At 32.0% G+C, this 16,436-nt stretch overlaps 2 protein-coding genes across 2 annotated transcripts in view; one reads left to right on the top strand and one right to left on the bottom strand.

The window, feature by feature from the left end:
- LOC126749634 (pre-mRNA-splicing factor ATP-dependent RNA helicase DHX16) overlaps positions 1-16,234 on the bottom strand; it is a 39,435-nt gene extending 23,201 nt beyond the window's left edge. Inside the window, exon 1 of the mRNA XM_050459332.1 lies at positions 16,005-16,234. Within this exon, the coding sequence (XP_050315289.1) occupies positions 16,005-16,174 (170 nt within the window). The 5' untranslated portion in view covers positions 16,175-16,234. The remainder of the gene's footprint in view (positions 1-16,004) is intronic.
- LOC126749637 (uncharacterized) lies at positions 6,074-7,568 on the top strand. Its single transcript, XM_050459336.1, has 3 exons — positions 6,074-6,252; positions 6,485-6,564; positions 7,279-7,568. The coding sequence occupies exons 1-3, from the start codon at positions 6,149-6,151 to the stop codon at positions 7,485-7,487; spliced, it is 393 nt and encodes a 130-aa protein (XP_050315293.1). The 5' UTR covers positions 6,074-6,148; the 3' UTR covers positions 7,488-7,568.
- Positions 16,235-16,436: the final 202 nt, after the last annotated feature.

The following is a 16,436-nucleotide window of genomic DNA, read 5'->3' as shown; positions in this document are numbered from 1 at the left end:
TCAAGGTGTATTTACTAAACTGTCGAATATACGTATGTCATATACTATTTTATATCTTGGCATTTAAAAAATTGACATATCAATCACTGTTTATCCATCATATTATGCATTCTAATAACGCTGTTTTTATACTAAATATTTATATCTAAAATTATATCGAATTTAAAGAAACAGTGTATTAAATTAAATATTGCATATATATTTTCTGCAAAAACATTGTTTTTCATTAACACAACCCTTAACCCCCCACCCACCCCAAACACTTGCCTAGTAAGAAATGTTTTTGAAAAATCATTGTTTTTCTTTCCAATTCCAAGAATTGTTTCAAGCTTTTGTGCTGGTTAATTTTGCTTTCCAATTTAGTGGAACTGTTTAATTTAGGTTCGTTTAACACGTATGCATGGCCAGAAACCTTGCATCACTAAGAGCTTTCTAAATTGCTTCAATTTAAATGCAAAAATTATACTAATTGGAGAAGTTGAACTTTTGTTTTATAGTCCAACAATGGTCAAGTTTGAAATTTTTTACTGGAAAAACTAATAATAATTCACCAATTTTTTTTAGGATTTTTTAAATATCTGGAACTTTCTGAATGGTTTGGTGCCATTGAAAAAGTCATGCGTCTAATAGTTTCTAAGCCATGTGTTCAAAGTTTTTTAATAAATTATGCTTTTAAATTTTGAAGCTTTAAATGTGTATTATATTATCTATATTATGTATTACCTTTGTAGCTAAGCTAAATAAATACGTTATTATTATTATTAAAGAACTTTGACCATTAAAAAAATTTTTTTTATGAAATTCTTCTGAAAAATCACTGTTTTTCCTTCATATTATCCAATCTAACAACACTGTTTTTATACTAAATATTTATATATAAAATTATATCAAATTTAAAGAAACAGTGTTATTCAATTAAATATTGCTTATATATTTTCTGCAAAAACATTGTTTTTCATTAACATAACCCTTAACCCCCCACCCACCCCAAACACTTGCCCAGTAAGAAATTCTTTTGAAAAATCACTGTTTTTCGTCCATAATATCAAATTTAATAACACTGTTTTTGTATTAATATTTATCAAAATATATATTTATACAGGGTGGCCATTTGAAAACGAAACAGAGCCTATTTTGAGTCCCTCAGAACATTTGCGAAAAAATCCTCGGTCAATTTTTGATTCAAGGGAGAACCATTTTTTTGCTAGCTTCGCCGCCCTGAGGGCAAAGCCCTAGCGGGGGTGACAAGGGCCCCCAAAATTTTACATGGAACGGGGGGTCGAGTGATACCTTAATTTGAAGGTATTTTTATGTGGATTATAACCCTAAAGTTTTAAATCGTTACTATTTGCCTAGTCGATACAGGCGCTAATAAAAGTTACAAAATAATGTTAAAAAGTATAATTTTAAATAAAGGGCTTAAGGATAAAATCAATCAAGTAAATGTTCAAAATGTTGGCCTTCGACTTCCATACAATAACACAGGTTTTGATCAAACCTTTCCCGTGCATTTTGCAAAATTTCTGGGGTGATTTGACGACATTCATCAATTATTCTTTGTCGCAAATGGTCTAGCGATGTTGGCTGACTAGCATAAATTTTAGTTTTTAAATGGCCCCATAAAAAAAATCTAACGGGCTTAAGTCCGGGGAACGAGGAGGCCATTCAATAGCTCCTCTTTTTCCAATCCATTGTCCTGGAAACGTTTGGTCCAAATATTGACGAACCCTTGCAGCATAGTGGGGTGGCGCCCCATCTTGCTGAAATACTAGACGATTTTCCAAGTACTCGTTGTTATTTTCTAGTATATCCACTAATGCTGGATGAATTGTATTTCCTAATAACTCCAGGTACATCTCTCCTGTTAAATTGCCAGGTAAAAAAAGGGGCCTACGATATGTTTACCAAAAATGCCAGCCCAAACATTTAATTTTTCAGGATGTTGTGTATGCACCGCACGAAATTTTCTGGGATTTGAATCAGCCCGATAGCGACAGTTGTGACGATTCACAGTACCGTTTAGGAAAAAGGAGCATTCGTCAGAAAAACATACATTAAATAGAAAGTGTGGATCATTGGCGGCTTGTTCAGATATAGTTTCACAAAATTGTACTCGCCTATCAAAACCGTCTTCGTTTAGTTCTTGTACAAGATGCATTTTGTACTAATGAAACTTGTTTTTTTTTAATATCTTCTGAATGCTGCTTCTCTTAATACCAGACACGGTTGATAACTTCCATGTGCTCAGTGTAGGATCTTGCACTATATGGCCTAAAATAGCTACTTCTGAAGCTTCATTCACCACTGGATTATCCATTTCGCGCTTTTTATTAGCCACAGACCCAGTTTCCCTAAATTTTTGAACCAATTCCAAAATGTACTTGCGATGGACCTGTCGATTAGGGTGTTGTAGTGTGTTAAAGAGGTGGGCAGTTCTATTAGCATTTTCATTGTTCGCAAAGAAAAGAGAAATAATTTCATCTCTTTCAGCAAGTGAATAAACCATTATCACACTCAATATTGTAACTAACTAACTTTAAAGAGCTATGTGTTTGACACACTATGATTTGACAGCAGTAATTGACAAGCACTATTAAACTTCAAAATGTTGCTATAATAACAGTCTCAACAATAACCAAGAGTTCCCTTGCAGAATTGGCATAGATACCTACGGGTATTAAAAAAAAAAACAACAGAAAGTACGGTTCACAATGTAGGAGAACAACATTTTTTGTATTTATTTAACTGCTAAATTTATAAACATTTTTTTTCATAAAAAATGTTGACATGTTTTTGTAACTTTTATTAGCCCCTGTATCGACTAGGCAAATAGTAACGATTTAAAACTTTAGGGTTATAATCCACATAAAAATACCTTCAAAATAAGGTATCACTCGACCCCCCGTTCCATTTAAAATTTTGGGGGCCCTTGTCACCCCCGCTAGGGCTTTGCCCTCAGGGGGGCGAAACTAGCAAAAAAATGGTTTCCCCTTGAATCAAATATTGACGGGTCCGAGGATTTTTTCGCAAATGTTCTGAGGGACCCAAAATAGGCTCTGTCTCGTTTTCAAATGGCCACCCTGTATAATAATATCAAATTTAAATAAACAGTGTTATTAAATTAAATATTGCTTATATATTTTCTGTAAAAGACATTGTTTTTGATTAAAACAACCACACCCACCTCAAACACTTGCACAGTAAGAAATTCTTTTGAATTCCAAGTCCATAATATTCAATCTAATAACGATGTTTTTATATTAAATATTAATCAATATACATATTTATATAATTATAACAAATTTAAATAAACAGTGTTATTTAATTCAATTTCATATATACAAAACATTACACACGATCACAATACTAGACATAAAAATAATAAGATAAATAAAACTGACAGGACATATAAAAGAATTGGGCAAAGATCTCTACAATTCTTGGGACCACATGTATACCGCTTCATTCCACAGAACTTAAGAAATATTTTATATATTCCATCTTTTAAAACAGGCCTAAAAAAATGGTTACTGGAGCAAGGTAGAACAGCTTGCATAAAGTATATAAACTTATATAGATTCTAAACCTAATTAACAAAAATAATCAAGACAATTTTGAAGTTAGATAAAAGTGAATATTGGGATCAATGCGTGAGAATTCGTTCATTGTATTACTAGGGTAAGGAAAGAAAGAAGAAAAAAAAAGAAAGAAGGAGGAAGAAAGAAGGAAAACTACAATAAAATGTTGATATATCGACCTAACGCTAACATAAACATTCATTAAATGGGATAGATTAAAACAGGAAAAATAATCCCTAATATAATGGGGCACTCATTTATTATTAATATAAAGTTTGCTTATTGTTGTATATATTTATGCTATTATTAGGTATTGGGTAAATTTAAATTATAACTCTAAACCCACGCACAAACCACTGGTTTACTTATTATTTATTTCTTTACACGCTTTAGAATTAAGGAAAGTAATATAGGTTAAATTGTAATTTGGAAATAAATAAATAAATAAATAAGTAAATAAATATTTTCTGCAGAAACATTGTTTTTCATTAAAACAACCCTTACCCCCCCCACCCACCCCATACACTTGCCCAGTAAGAAATTCTTCTGAAAAATCACTGTTTTTCCTTCATATTATCCAATCTAACAACGCTGTTTTTATACTAAATATTTATATATAAAATTATATCAAATTTAAAGAAACAGTGTTATTCAAGTAAATATTGCTTATATATTTTCTGCAAAAACATTGTTTTTCATTAACATAACCCTTAACCCCCCACCCACCCCAAACACTTGCCCAGTAAGAAATTCTTTGGAAAAATCACTGTTTTTCGTCCATAATATCCAATCAATTTAATAAAACTGTTTTTGTATTAAATATTTATCAATATATCAAATTATATCAAATTTAAATAAACAGTGTTATTAAATTAAAAATTGCTTATATATTTTCTGCAGAAACATTGTTTTTTTATTAAAACAACCCTTAACCCCCCACCCACCCCAAACCTTTGCCCAGTAAGAAATTCTTTTGAAAAATCACTGATTTTTGTCCATAATATCCAATCTAATAGCACGTTTTTGTATTAAATATTTATTAATACACATATATATAATTATATCAAACTTAATTAAAAAAAAACTATAATGTGTAAGGTACTTAAATAATAAATATGTCTTTGTTTAATTTATATGTTTTCCCTATTTTTATGTATCTACATTTTAAATAGTGCATTGGGACCTATTTTTGTATGGTCTTTTTACTGTTAGCTTAGAATTTAAATAAAACAAAAATATATAATTTACATGACAAATTATGAAAAGGAAATTAAACAAGTAGGTAGCCTCAAAACAACGTAAATCATTAAGGGTAGCTTTTGTCCAACTTTACAGTTAATTATGAATACATATTAACAAGATAATAATTTTAGTACCGTCCTTTAACAATTAAATATTGACGGCGTTTCAATTTATTTTTTTTTTCATTTTATTTCTTAACTTAAATTTTTTTAAACTTCCGTTATAACGTGGACTATACTCACTTGTCATGACTATAGTTCACGTTGTTTGATTCAAAAGAATTTAAAAAAATATATTTTATATAAAAAAAAATTTCTAAAAAATTATAGAACATAATAAGACACCTATGGGAAAACTCCAAATTAAATAGGTATATTAATTTAAAACGGTTTGTTAATAAAACTTTTATATTTATATCGGATTCCATTAAAGAACACAGTAATTCACCAACATCCCATAAATACTGGTAAATATTTTAATGGCACATTCCCTTTGAAAAAAAAAATGAGGTTAAGTTGAATTTTTCTAGTTCGAAAGTCACCAAGACCACCAAGATACAGGCTGATAAATTTAATCTATTTTTTTCGAATTTTGTCCATAAACTTAATTTGGACAATGTTTTTTGTTTTATATGGCAAATAGTTTTTTTTTAATTTTAAATTACGTCATAGAGGGCATAGATTGTTTACACAATGAATTATTATGAATGTTGTCATTGTCACTGTCTGGCTACTTATTGCGTATGACGTGGATTGGCCCGCACGAAGCCCAGACTTGAACCCCTTTGACTTTTGCTTGCATATGGGGATAACTGAAATGAATTATTTGCGAAAAAGCAATTTATGTATTCAACACGAACTTCATACTATACTAAGGGATAGTTTCAGCAAAGCACCTGAAATTATTAATGACCATAGTAAAACCATAACAGAACGTTAAGAGGGAAATTTCGGTAATGGTCCCATAAAAGACAAAAATACTGAAAAATTATTATTAATAATTTGGCAATTATTATTGCGCAAAAATAACCAGATACAACTACAACCATGATAACATAATTGTACATTCAGATTAATTTTATTAATGACCCTGATTATTTCCTCGAAGAAACCGTTCGCTTTTACTTCGGTACTTTACACTGGTTATTGACCTAACATACCGATAGTAACGATAAACAAACATGTGGGTCTCGGGGCTTTTTGGATACTGTGAATTACCTCTTTGAAATCCGAATATATATATAAGATGTGTAGCTTGCAACAGCATTATAAGATAATATTACTTCACAGTACTACTTTAATTAATTTAATTAATAAACAACCGTAAAAATGAACGCCCAGTTATTCGTTTTAGTTGCAGTGTTTGCTGCTGCTGCCGTATCGGCTGTTCCAGTATTAAACCAGGAGGGTGACGTTCTCATTAGACAAAGAAGGTAAATGTTATTAACTATAGTGTATTAGAAAGAGCAGCATATATTAGAAGATCGTAAGTTCTTTAGCTAGTTTTCTGGAAAAATTTGTAGGCTCCTGAAGTAGGTTCGGTGAGTTTTGAGTTTTGTTTAATTTTTTGGAGTTGTTTTGTTAGTATTTAAGTAATCTTGAATAGGAACTTGTTAATAGTGGTTAAAAATATGGAATAATGGAATTTTTTTTTCATTTTTACAGAGAGGGTCCTCAGGGCTTTGGAGGGGGCGGTGCTAACGGAAAAGTTCAAGGCGGAGTTGTAGGGTTCCAAAATCCAAACGGTAAGATTTATTAGTGGCTTGTCTTGGATGTAGAGGGAAAAGTCTGTTATTTTATATAATTTTCCCACTTTTGTAAAGAGAATAGTATATGATATACATACGTACATTCTACAGTTTAATAAATAAACCTTGACGATATACGGTTGATGAATATACCATAACCAAAAGTCTACTAAAAAAATCATTAAATAAATCCATATTTAAAGATAATAATATATGATGTGTTGCTTGGGGTTGTACCTCTTTTGACCATTTTTAAATGTTAATACCTACCTGCAAACTGTCAGACCTACCATTTTTGACATTTAAAAAAATTAAAATATAAGCAACATTTACTTAGCCAAGTTTAAATTGTTAGTAGGTAAAAGTAATATACTTACGCCATAGAATGTCAAAATTTTTTTAGTGATTTTATAAAATGTCATTCCTACGCTTGTGTTACCTTCTGTATACCTTTATAATTACAAAAGTTAGTAGTATTGCTTAGTTAGTACCTTAAGTTGCCCATATGTAAATTTAATCTTATGTATGTGTGTATGCTCGGTTAATAACAGCTATGCAGAAGTTCGCCGAAATGTTAAAAATAAAGGCCTATTATTATCATTATAAATATTACCGTGGTAAATCAATTGTAATTAATGTAATTCAAACATTGTTATCCAGTATATTAAATAAATTAAATAAATGAACATAACAGAATAACGTCCATTTCAGGTTCTGGTGGAAGTCTGTCCTACGGTCATGCTAACGGTTACGGACATAATGTAGGTGTAGATGCAATGGTTCCTGCCTGGTCAAACAAAAACCGATTTGGAGAGTCTACAATAAACGTTGGAGGGGGCGCCACCCATCACTTCGGAGGTCCAGGTGGAAGCCAGAATTTGGACAAAAGGGTCGGGATCAATTTTAATCACAGATGGTGAACACTGAACGAACTTCATATTTGTGACGTTTTAAGGCTGAGTTTATTGATATTAAATATAAATATATTTTTGCTATAATAACCGTCTGTTTATTTGAATGTAGAATTAATAAATTCTCTTCTATTACCATCAAGATTTGTGTATTTCACAACGCTGTCACTTTTGATTTTATAGCAGTGAGTATGTCGAGATTTGTCATCCAGAAAAGGGTTACATTTCGTGTTGTGGCAGTTTCTGAGAGCGTTATTAGACGTATCTGATAATTATTTATTAATAGTTCAATTATAAAGGTATTTTTGAGAAACTTGATTGGATTATTAGGTTATAGGACCTAAAATGTACTTTTGGCTATAAAAAGCGTTAGAGTTGGAATTGGATTAAGGAAGTTATACTGTTCAAAACTGGATGGAACAGACTCCATTTCTACCAATTTTCATCGATTCAAATTGACCAGGAAGAAAGTTATGGGCAAGTAAATCTTGGCACTGAAGGATTATAGGACATAAAATGTACTTTTGGCTATAAAAAGCGTTGGCGTTGAAGTTGAATAAAGGTAGTTATACTGTTCAAAACTGGATGGAACAGACTCCATTTCTACCAATTTTCATCGATTTAAATGAACCAGAAAGAAAGTTATCGGCATTTAAAGTTGACACTGAAGGATTATAGGACCTAAAATGTACTTTTGTCTATAAAAAGCGTTAGAGTTGGAGTTGAATTAAGGTAGTTATACTGTTCAAAACTGGATGAAACAGACTCCATTTCTACCAATTTTCATCGATTTAAATGAACCAGAAAGAAAGTTATCGGCATTTAAAGTTGACACTGAAGGATTATAGGACCTAAAATGTACTTTTGTCTATAAAAAGCGTTAGAGTTGGAGTTGAATTAAGGTAGTTATACTGTTCAAAACTGGATGAAACAGACTCCATTTCTACCAATTTTCATCGATTTAAATGAACCAGAAAGAAAGTTATCGGCATTTAAAGTTGACACTGAAGGATTATAGGACCTAAAATGTACTTTTGTCTATAAAAAGCGTTAGAGTTGGAGTTGAATTAAGGTAGTTATACTGTTCAAAACTGGATGGAACAGACTTCATTTCTACCAATTTTCATCGATTCAAATTGACCAGGAAGAAAGTTATGGGCAAGTAAATCTTGGCACTGAAGGATTATAGGACATAAAATGTACTTTTGGCTATAAAAAGCGTTGGCGTTGAAGTTGAATAAAGGTAGTTATACTGTTCAAAACTGGATGGAACAGACTCCATTTCTACCAATTTTCATCGATTTAAATGAACCAGAAAGAAAGTTATCGGCATTTAAAGTTGACACTGAAGGATTATAGGACCTAAAATGTACTTTTGTCTATAAAAAGCGTTAGAGTTGGAGTTGAATTAAGGTAGTTATACTGTTCAAAACTGGATGGAACAGACTCCATTTCTACCAATTTTCATCGATTCAAATTGACCAGGAAGAAAGTTATGGGCATGTAAATCTTGACACTGAAGGATTATAGGACCTAAAATGTACTTTTGTCTATAAAAAGCGTTGGCGTTGAAGTTGAATAAAGGTAGTTATACTGTTCAAAACTGGATGAAATAGACTCCATTTTGACCAATTTTCATCGATTTAATTGAACCAGGAAGAAAGTTATGGGCATGTAAATCTTGGTACTGAAGGATTATAAGACCTAAAATGTACTTTTGTCTATAAAAAGCGTTAGAGTTGGAGTTGAATTAAGGTAGTTATACTGTTCAAAACTGGATGAAACCGACTCCATTTCTACCAATTTTCATCGATTTAAATGAACCAGAAAGAAAGTTATCGGCATTTAAAGTTGACACTGAAGGATTATAGGACCTAAAATGTACTTTTGGCTATAAAAAGCGTTGGAGTTGGAACTAAATTAAGGTAGTTATACTGTTCAAAACTGGATGAAACAGACTCCATTTTTACCAATTTTCATCGATTTAAATTAACCAGAAAGAAAGTTATGAGCATTTAAAGTTGGCACTGAAGGATTATAGGACCTAAAATGTACTTTTGGCTATAAAAAGCGTTAGAGTTGAAGTTGAATTAAGGTAGTTATACTGTTTGAAACTGGATGAAACAGACTCCATTTCTACCAATTTTCATCGATTTAAATAAACCAGGAAGAAAGTTATCGGCATTTAAAGTTGGCATTGAAGGATTATAGGACCTAAAATGTACTTTTGGCTATAAAAAGCGTTGGAGTTGGAACTAAATTAAGGTAGTTATACTGTTCAAAACTGGATGAAACAGACTCCATTTTTACCAATTTTCATCGATTTAAATTAACCAGAAAGAAAGTTATGAGCATTTAAAGTTGGCACTGAAGGATTATAGGACCTAAAATGTACTTTTGGCTATAAAAAGCGTTAGAGTTGAAGTTGAATTAAGGTAGTTATACTGTTTGAAACTGGATGAAACAGACTCCATTTCTACCAATTTTCATCGATTTAAATAAACCAGGAAGAAAGTTATCGGCATTTAAAGTTGGCATTGAAGGATTATAGGACCTAAAATGTACTTTTGGCTATAAAAAGCGTTGGAGTTGGAACTAAATTAAGGTAGTTATACTGTTCAAAACTGGATGAAACAGACTCCATTTTTACCAATTTTCATCGATTTAAATTAACCAGAAAGAAAGTTATGGGCATTTAAACTTGGAATCTAAGAATTATAGGACCTAAAATGTACTTTTGGCTATAAAAAGCGTTAGAGTTGGAATTGGATTAAGGTAGTTATACTGTTCAAAACTGGATGGAACAGACTCCATTTCTACCAATTTTCATCGATTCAAATTGACCAGGAAGAAAGTTATGGGCAAGTAAATCTTGGCACTGAAGGATTATAGGACATAAAATGTACTTTTGGCTATAAAAAGCGTTGGCGTTGAAGTTGAATAAAGGTAGTTATACTGTTCAAAACTGGATGGAACAGACTCCATTTCTACCAATTTTCATCGATTTAAATGAACCAGAAAGAAAGTTATCGGCATTTAAAGTTGACACTGAAGGATTATAGGACCTAAAATGTACTTTTGTCTATAAAAAGCGTTAGAGTTGGAGTTGAATTAAGGTAGTTATACTGTTCAAAACTGGATGAAACAGACTCCATTTCTACCAATTTTCATCGATTTAAATGAACCAGAAAGAAAGTTATCGGCATTTAAAGTTGACACTGAAGGATTATAGGACCTAAAATGTACTTTTGTCTATAAAAAGCGTTAGAGTTGGAGTTGAATTAAGGTAGTTATACTGTTCAAAACTGGATGGAACAGACTTCATTTCTACCAATTTTCATCGATTCAAATTGACCAGGAAGAAAGTTATGGGCAAGTAAATCTTGGCACTGAAGGATTATAGGACATAAAATGTACTTTTGGCTATAAAAAGCGTTGGCGTTGAAGTTGAATAAAGGTAGTTATACTGTTCAAAACTGGATGGAACAGACTCCATTTCTACCAATTTTCATCGATTTAAATGAACCAGAAAGAAAGTTATCGGCATTTAAAGTTGACACTGAAGGATTATAGGACCTAAAATGTACTTTTGTCTATAAAAAGCGTTAGAGTTGGAGTTGAATTAAGGTAGTTATACTGTTCAAAACTGGATGGAACAGACTCCATTTCTACCAATTTTCATCGATTCAAATTGACCAGGAAGAAAGTTATGGGCATGTAAATCTTGACACTGAAGGATTATAGGACCTAAAATGTACTTTTGTCTATAAAAAGCGTTGGCGTTGAAGTTGAATAAAGGTAGTTATACTGTTCAAAACTGGATGAAATAGACTCCATTTTGACCAATTTTCATCGATTTAATTGAACCAGGAAGAAAGTTATGGGCATGTAAATCTTGGTACTGAAGGATTATAAGACCTAAAATGTACTTTTGTCTATAAAAAGCGTTAGAGTTGGAGTTGAATTAAGGTAGTTATACTGTTCAAAACTGGATGAAACCGACTCCATTTCTACCAATTTTCATCGATTTAAATGAACCAGAAAGAAAGTTATCGGCATTTAAAGTTGACACTGAAGGATTATAGGACCTAAAATGTACTTTTGGCTATAAAAAGCGTTGGAGTTGGAACTAAATTAAGGTAGTTATACTGTTCAAAACTGGATGAAACAGACTCCATTTTTACCAATTTTCATCGATTTAAATTAACCAGAAAGAAAGTTATGAGCATTTAAAGTTGGCACTGAAGGATTATAGGACCTAAAATGTACTTTTGGCTATAAAAAGCGTTAGAGTTGAAGTTGAATTAAGGTAGTTATACTGTTTGAAACTGGATGAAACAGACTCCATTTCTACCAATTTTCATCGATTTAAATAAACCAGGAAGAAAGTTATCGGCATTTAAAGTTGGCATTGAAGGATTATAGGACCTAAAATGTACTTTTGGCTATAAAAAGCGTTGGAGTTGGAACTAAATTAAGGTAGTTATACTGTTCAAAACTGGATGAAACAGACTCCATTTTTACCAATTTTCATCGATTTAAATTAACCAGAAAGAAAGTTATGAGCATTTAAAGTTGGCACTGAAGGATTATAGGACCTAAAATGTACTTTTGGCTATAAAAAGCGTTAGAGTTGAAGTTGAATTAAGGTAGTTATACTGTTTGAAACTGGATGAAACAGACTCCATTTCTACCAATTTTCATCGATTTAAATAAACCAGGAAGAAAGTTATCGGCATTTAAAGTTGGCATTGAAGGATTATAGGACCTAAAATGTACTTTTGGCTATAAAAAGCGTTGGAGTTGGAACTAAATTAAGGTAGTTATACTGTTCAAAACTGGATGAAACAGACTCCATTTTTACCAATTTTCATCGATTTAAATTAACCAGAAAGAAAGTTATGAGCATTTAAAGTTGGCACTGAAGGATTATAGGACCTAAAATGTACTTTTGGCTATAAAAAGCGTTAGAGTTGAAGTTGAATTAAGGTAGTTATACTGTTTGAAACTGGATGAAACAGACTCCATTTCTACCAATTTTCATCGATTTAAATAAACCAGGAAGAAAGTTATCGGCATTTAAAGTTGGCATTGAAGGATTATAGGACCTAAAATGTACTTTTGGCTATAAAAAGCGTTGGAGTTGGAACTAAATTAAGGTAGTTATACTGTTCAAAACTGGATGAAACAGACTCCATTTTTACCAATTTTCATCGATTTAAATTAACCAGAAAGAAAGTTATGGGCATTTAAACTTGGAATCTAAGAATTATAGGACCTAAAATGTACTTTTGGCTATAAAAAGCGTTAGAGTTGGAATTGGATTAAGGTAGTTATACTGTTCAAAACTGGATGGAACAGACTCCATTTTTACCAATTTACATCAATTCAAATGGACCAGGAAGAAAGTTATAAGCATTTAAATCTTGGCACTGAAGGATTATAGGACCTAAAATGTACTTTTGGCTATAAAAAGCGTTAGAGTTGGAATTGGATTAAGGTAGTTATACTCTTTAAAACTGGATGAAACAGACTCCATTTCTACCAATTTTCATCAATTTAAATAAACCAGGAAGAAAGTTATGGGCATTTAAAGTTAACACTGAAGGATTATAGGACCTAAAATGTACTTTTGTCTATAAAAAGCGTTGGCGTTGAAGTTGAATAAAGGTAGTTATACTGTTCAAAACTGGATGGAACAGACTCCATTTCTACCAATTTTCATCAATTTAAATGGACCAGGAAGAAAGTTATAAGCATTTAAATCTTGGCACTGAAGGATTATAGGACCTAAAATGTACTTTTGGCTATAAAAAGCGTTAGAGTTGGAATTGGATTAAGGTAGTTATACTGTTCAAAACTGGATGAAACAGACTCCATTTCTACCAATTTTCATCGATTTAAATAAACCAGAAAGAAAGTTATGGGCATTTAAAGTTGGCATTGAAGGATTATAGGACCTAAAATGTACTTTTGTCTATAAAAAGCGTTGGCGTTGAAGTTGAATAAAGGTAGTTATACTGTTCAAAACTGGATGGAACAGACTCCATTTTTACCAATTTACATCAATTCAAATGGACCAGGAAGAAAGTTATAAGCATTTAAATCTTGGCACTGAAGGATTATAGGACCTAAAATGTACTTTTGGCTATAAAAAGCGTTAGAGTTGGAATTGGATTAAGGTAGTTATACTGTTCAAAACTGGATGAAACAGACTCCATTTCTACCAATTTTCATCGATTTAAATAAACCAGAAAGAAAGTTATGGGCATTTAAAGTTGGCATTGAAGGATTATAGGACCTAAAATGTACTTTTGTCTATAAAAAGCGTTAGAGTTGGAGTTGAATTAAGGTAGTTATACTGTTCAAAACTGGATGAAACAGACTCCATTTCTACCAATTTTCATCGATCCAAATGGACCAGGAAGAAAGTTATGGGCATGTAAATCTTGACACTGAAGGATTATAGGACCTAAAATGTACTTTTGTCTATAAAAAGCGTTGGCGTTGAAGTTGAATAAAGGTAGTTATACTGTTCAAAACTGGATGGAACAGACTCCATTTCTACCAATTTTCATCAATTTAAATGGAGCAGGAAGAAAGTTATCGGCATTTAAAGTTGGCATTGAAGGATTATAGGACCTAAAATGTACTTTTGGCTATAAAAAGCGTTATAGTTGGAGTTGGTTTAAGGTAGTTATACTGTTCAAAACAGGATGAAACGGACTCCATTTCTACCAATTTTCATCAATTTAAATAAACCAGGAAGAAAGTTATGGGCATGTGGTTATATGCATATTACGGTGGGTCTTGGACCTTGCAAGACAAAATTGCCTCTAACTCAAAAAGTTTTTGAGGTACAAGAATCGTTCGTATATTAAATTATTTGCAAATAAATGCTCCTTCTTGGCCCTAAACCCTTTTAGGAATATTTTAATTTTTTATTAAAATATTTTGAGGAAAAGTGAAAATTTGCTGTTAAAATTAGAGTCTCGACAAAAAGTGCCCTAATTGTCAAGTTCTTTAACCCAAAATGACGTTTTTACCCTTAAATCCTTCCTCAAGAATCCTCCTGTATTCGTGTTAAAGAATTATTAAAATATTTTCAGTGGTTCCCGAGTTATGGTCTAAAATGTCCCTTAATGACTAAAAATCTTGATGCCGCAATAAAAGCTTGAAAATATCAAATTCGGTGGGTCTTGGACCTTGCAAGACAAAATTGCCTCTAACTCAAAAAGTTTTTGAGGTACAAGAATCGTTCGTATATTAATTTATTTGCAAATAAATGCTCCTTCTTGGCCCTAAATCCTTTTAGGAATATTTCAATTTTTTATCGAAATATTTTGAGGAAAAGTGAACATTTGCTGTTAAAATTAGAGTCTCGACAAAAAGTGCCCTAATTGCCAAGTTCTTTAACACAAAATGACGTTTTTACCCTTAAATCCATCCTCAAGATCCCTTTTGTATTCGTGTGAAAGAATTATTAAAATATTTTTAGTGGTTCCCGAGTTATGGTCCAAAATGTCCCTTAATGACTAAAAATCTTGATGCCGCAATAAAAGCTTGAAAATATCAAATTCGGTGGGCGTTGGATCTTGCAAGACAAAATCGCCTCTAACTCAAAAAGTTTTTGAGGTACAAGAATCGTTCGTATATTAAATTATTTGCAAATAAATGCTTTTTCTTGGCCCTAAACCCTTTTAAGAATATTTTAATTTTTTATCGAAATATTTTGATGAAAAGTGAAAATTACTGCCTCAACAAAAAGTGCCCTAATTGCCAAGTTCTTTAACCCAAAATGACGTTTTTACCCACAAATCCATCCTCAAGAATCCACCTGTATTCGTGTGAAAAAATTACTACATTTGTTTAAGAAATAATCAATATTTCAAATGTATAATCAATGAAGTTCTTCCAGGCAGTTGAGTTGGGACCATTTAACAAAAAAACTACTCAAAAATGACTCTTAGAGTCAGAAAAACTGATGAAAAAATATTCATAGACGATGAAAATTTATTCATGAACGTCTAGAATTATCAATAAAAGGGTAAAATGTGGCCTTAACTGCTTGGAAGGATCAAGAAACGATTCCATTTGGTTGAAATTAACTGACTACAGCCTAGAACAGACACTCTGTATTTCTTCAGGCAATTAAACGACTTTAAGCTGACCTTTAGGTTATTGAAGGTCAATTTCATCGAAAATGGCACCTTTTACTATGTCCACGCAATTAGGGGAAGGAAATGATTTTTTTTTCTCCATTATTATTCAGTCACAACAGATCGCAGCAAATCCTCTCGAATATTCTGGAGAGTGCTGGTAAAATACTAATTATACGTAGATCAGAAAAAGAAGATGAGATAACAGTCAGGAAATTAACTTTGCTCAATACAACTATTGATTATGTAAATATTATATTATATTATATTATATTATATAAAAAAAACGTGTTTTCTCCCTCTAAAATATAAGAATAAACCGAGAAAGCACATTTACTTTATAAATAACTGAAATATGAATCCTTACCTGTAGGACTGCAAATCCGGTTCAGATAGGAACTCCCTGTGCAAAGTACCATCGGTCATATACTTAATAATGGTCCTTTCAGACGTGCAGTCTTCAAACCGAATAGCGTAACCCACTTCGTTCCCTAACTTCACCCCCATTTCTTGAGCCACCCGTGCCGCCACTGACATAGCGGCAACTCGACGTGGCTGAGTACATCCTATTTTCTTATCTACAATACCATCAAAAATATTACAAGTTTCGTCAAAGGTTTAATCGACCGTATGAAAGATTGAGAATAGGTTACACGACCGTGTTTCCCCACTAAAGACACCATCACACCTAAATAAAAACAATAATTCCGGTCCTGACATTTTAGTTACAGGTCTCCATATATTTTCCTAGTTATAAAAAGGAGAAATACGGTAAAAAGTCTGTTACTATTGACTAAAT

Source organism: Anthonomus grandis, unplaced genomic scaffold, assembly GCF_022605725.1.
Source record: "Anthonomus grandis grandis unplaced genomic scaffold, icAntGran1.3 ctg00000400.1, whole genome shotgun sequence".
Taxonomy (NCBI): domain Eukaryota; kingdom Metazoa; phylum Arthropoda; class Insecta; order Coleoptera; family Curculionidae; genus Anthonomus; species Anthonomus grandis.
The sequence above is the reverse complement of the archived record's forward strand: the minus strand, read 5'-3'. Positions and strand labels throughout refer to the sequence as shown.

Excerpts from the sequence above, each read along its gene's own strand:
- LOC126749637 (XM_050459336.1), top strand. The coding sequence starts at position 6,149 with ATGAACGCCCAGTTATTCGTTTTAGTTGCAGTGTTTGCTGCTGCTGCC. Across the intron at positions 6,253-6,484 it reads GTTCTCATTAGACAAAGAAG|AGAGGGTCCTCAGGGCTTTG; the intron begins GTAAATGTTATT and ends TCATTTTTACAG. Across the intron at positions 6,565-7,278 it reads AGGGTTCCAAAATCCAAACG|GTTCTGGTGGAAGTCTGTCC; the intron begins GTAAGATTTATT and ends CGTCCATTTCAG.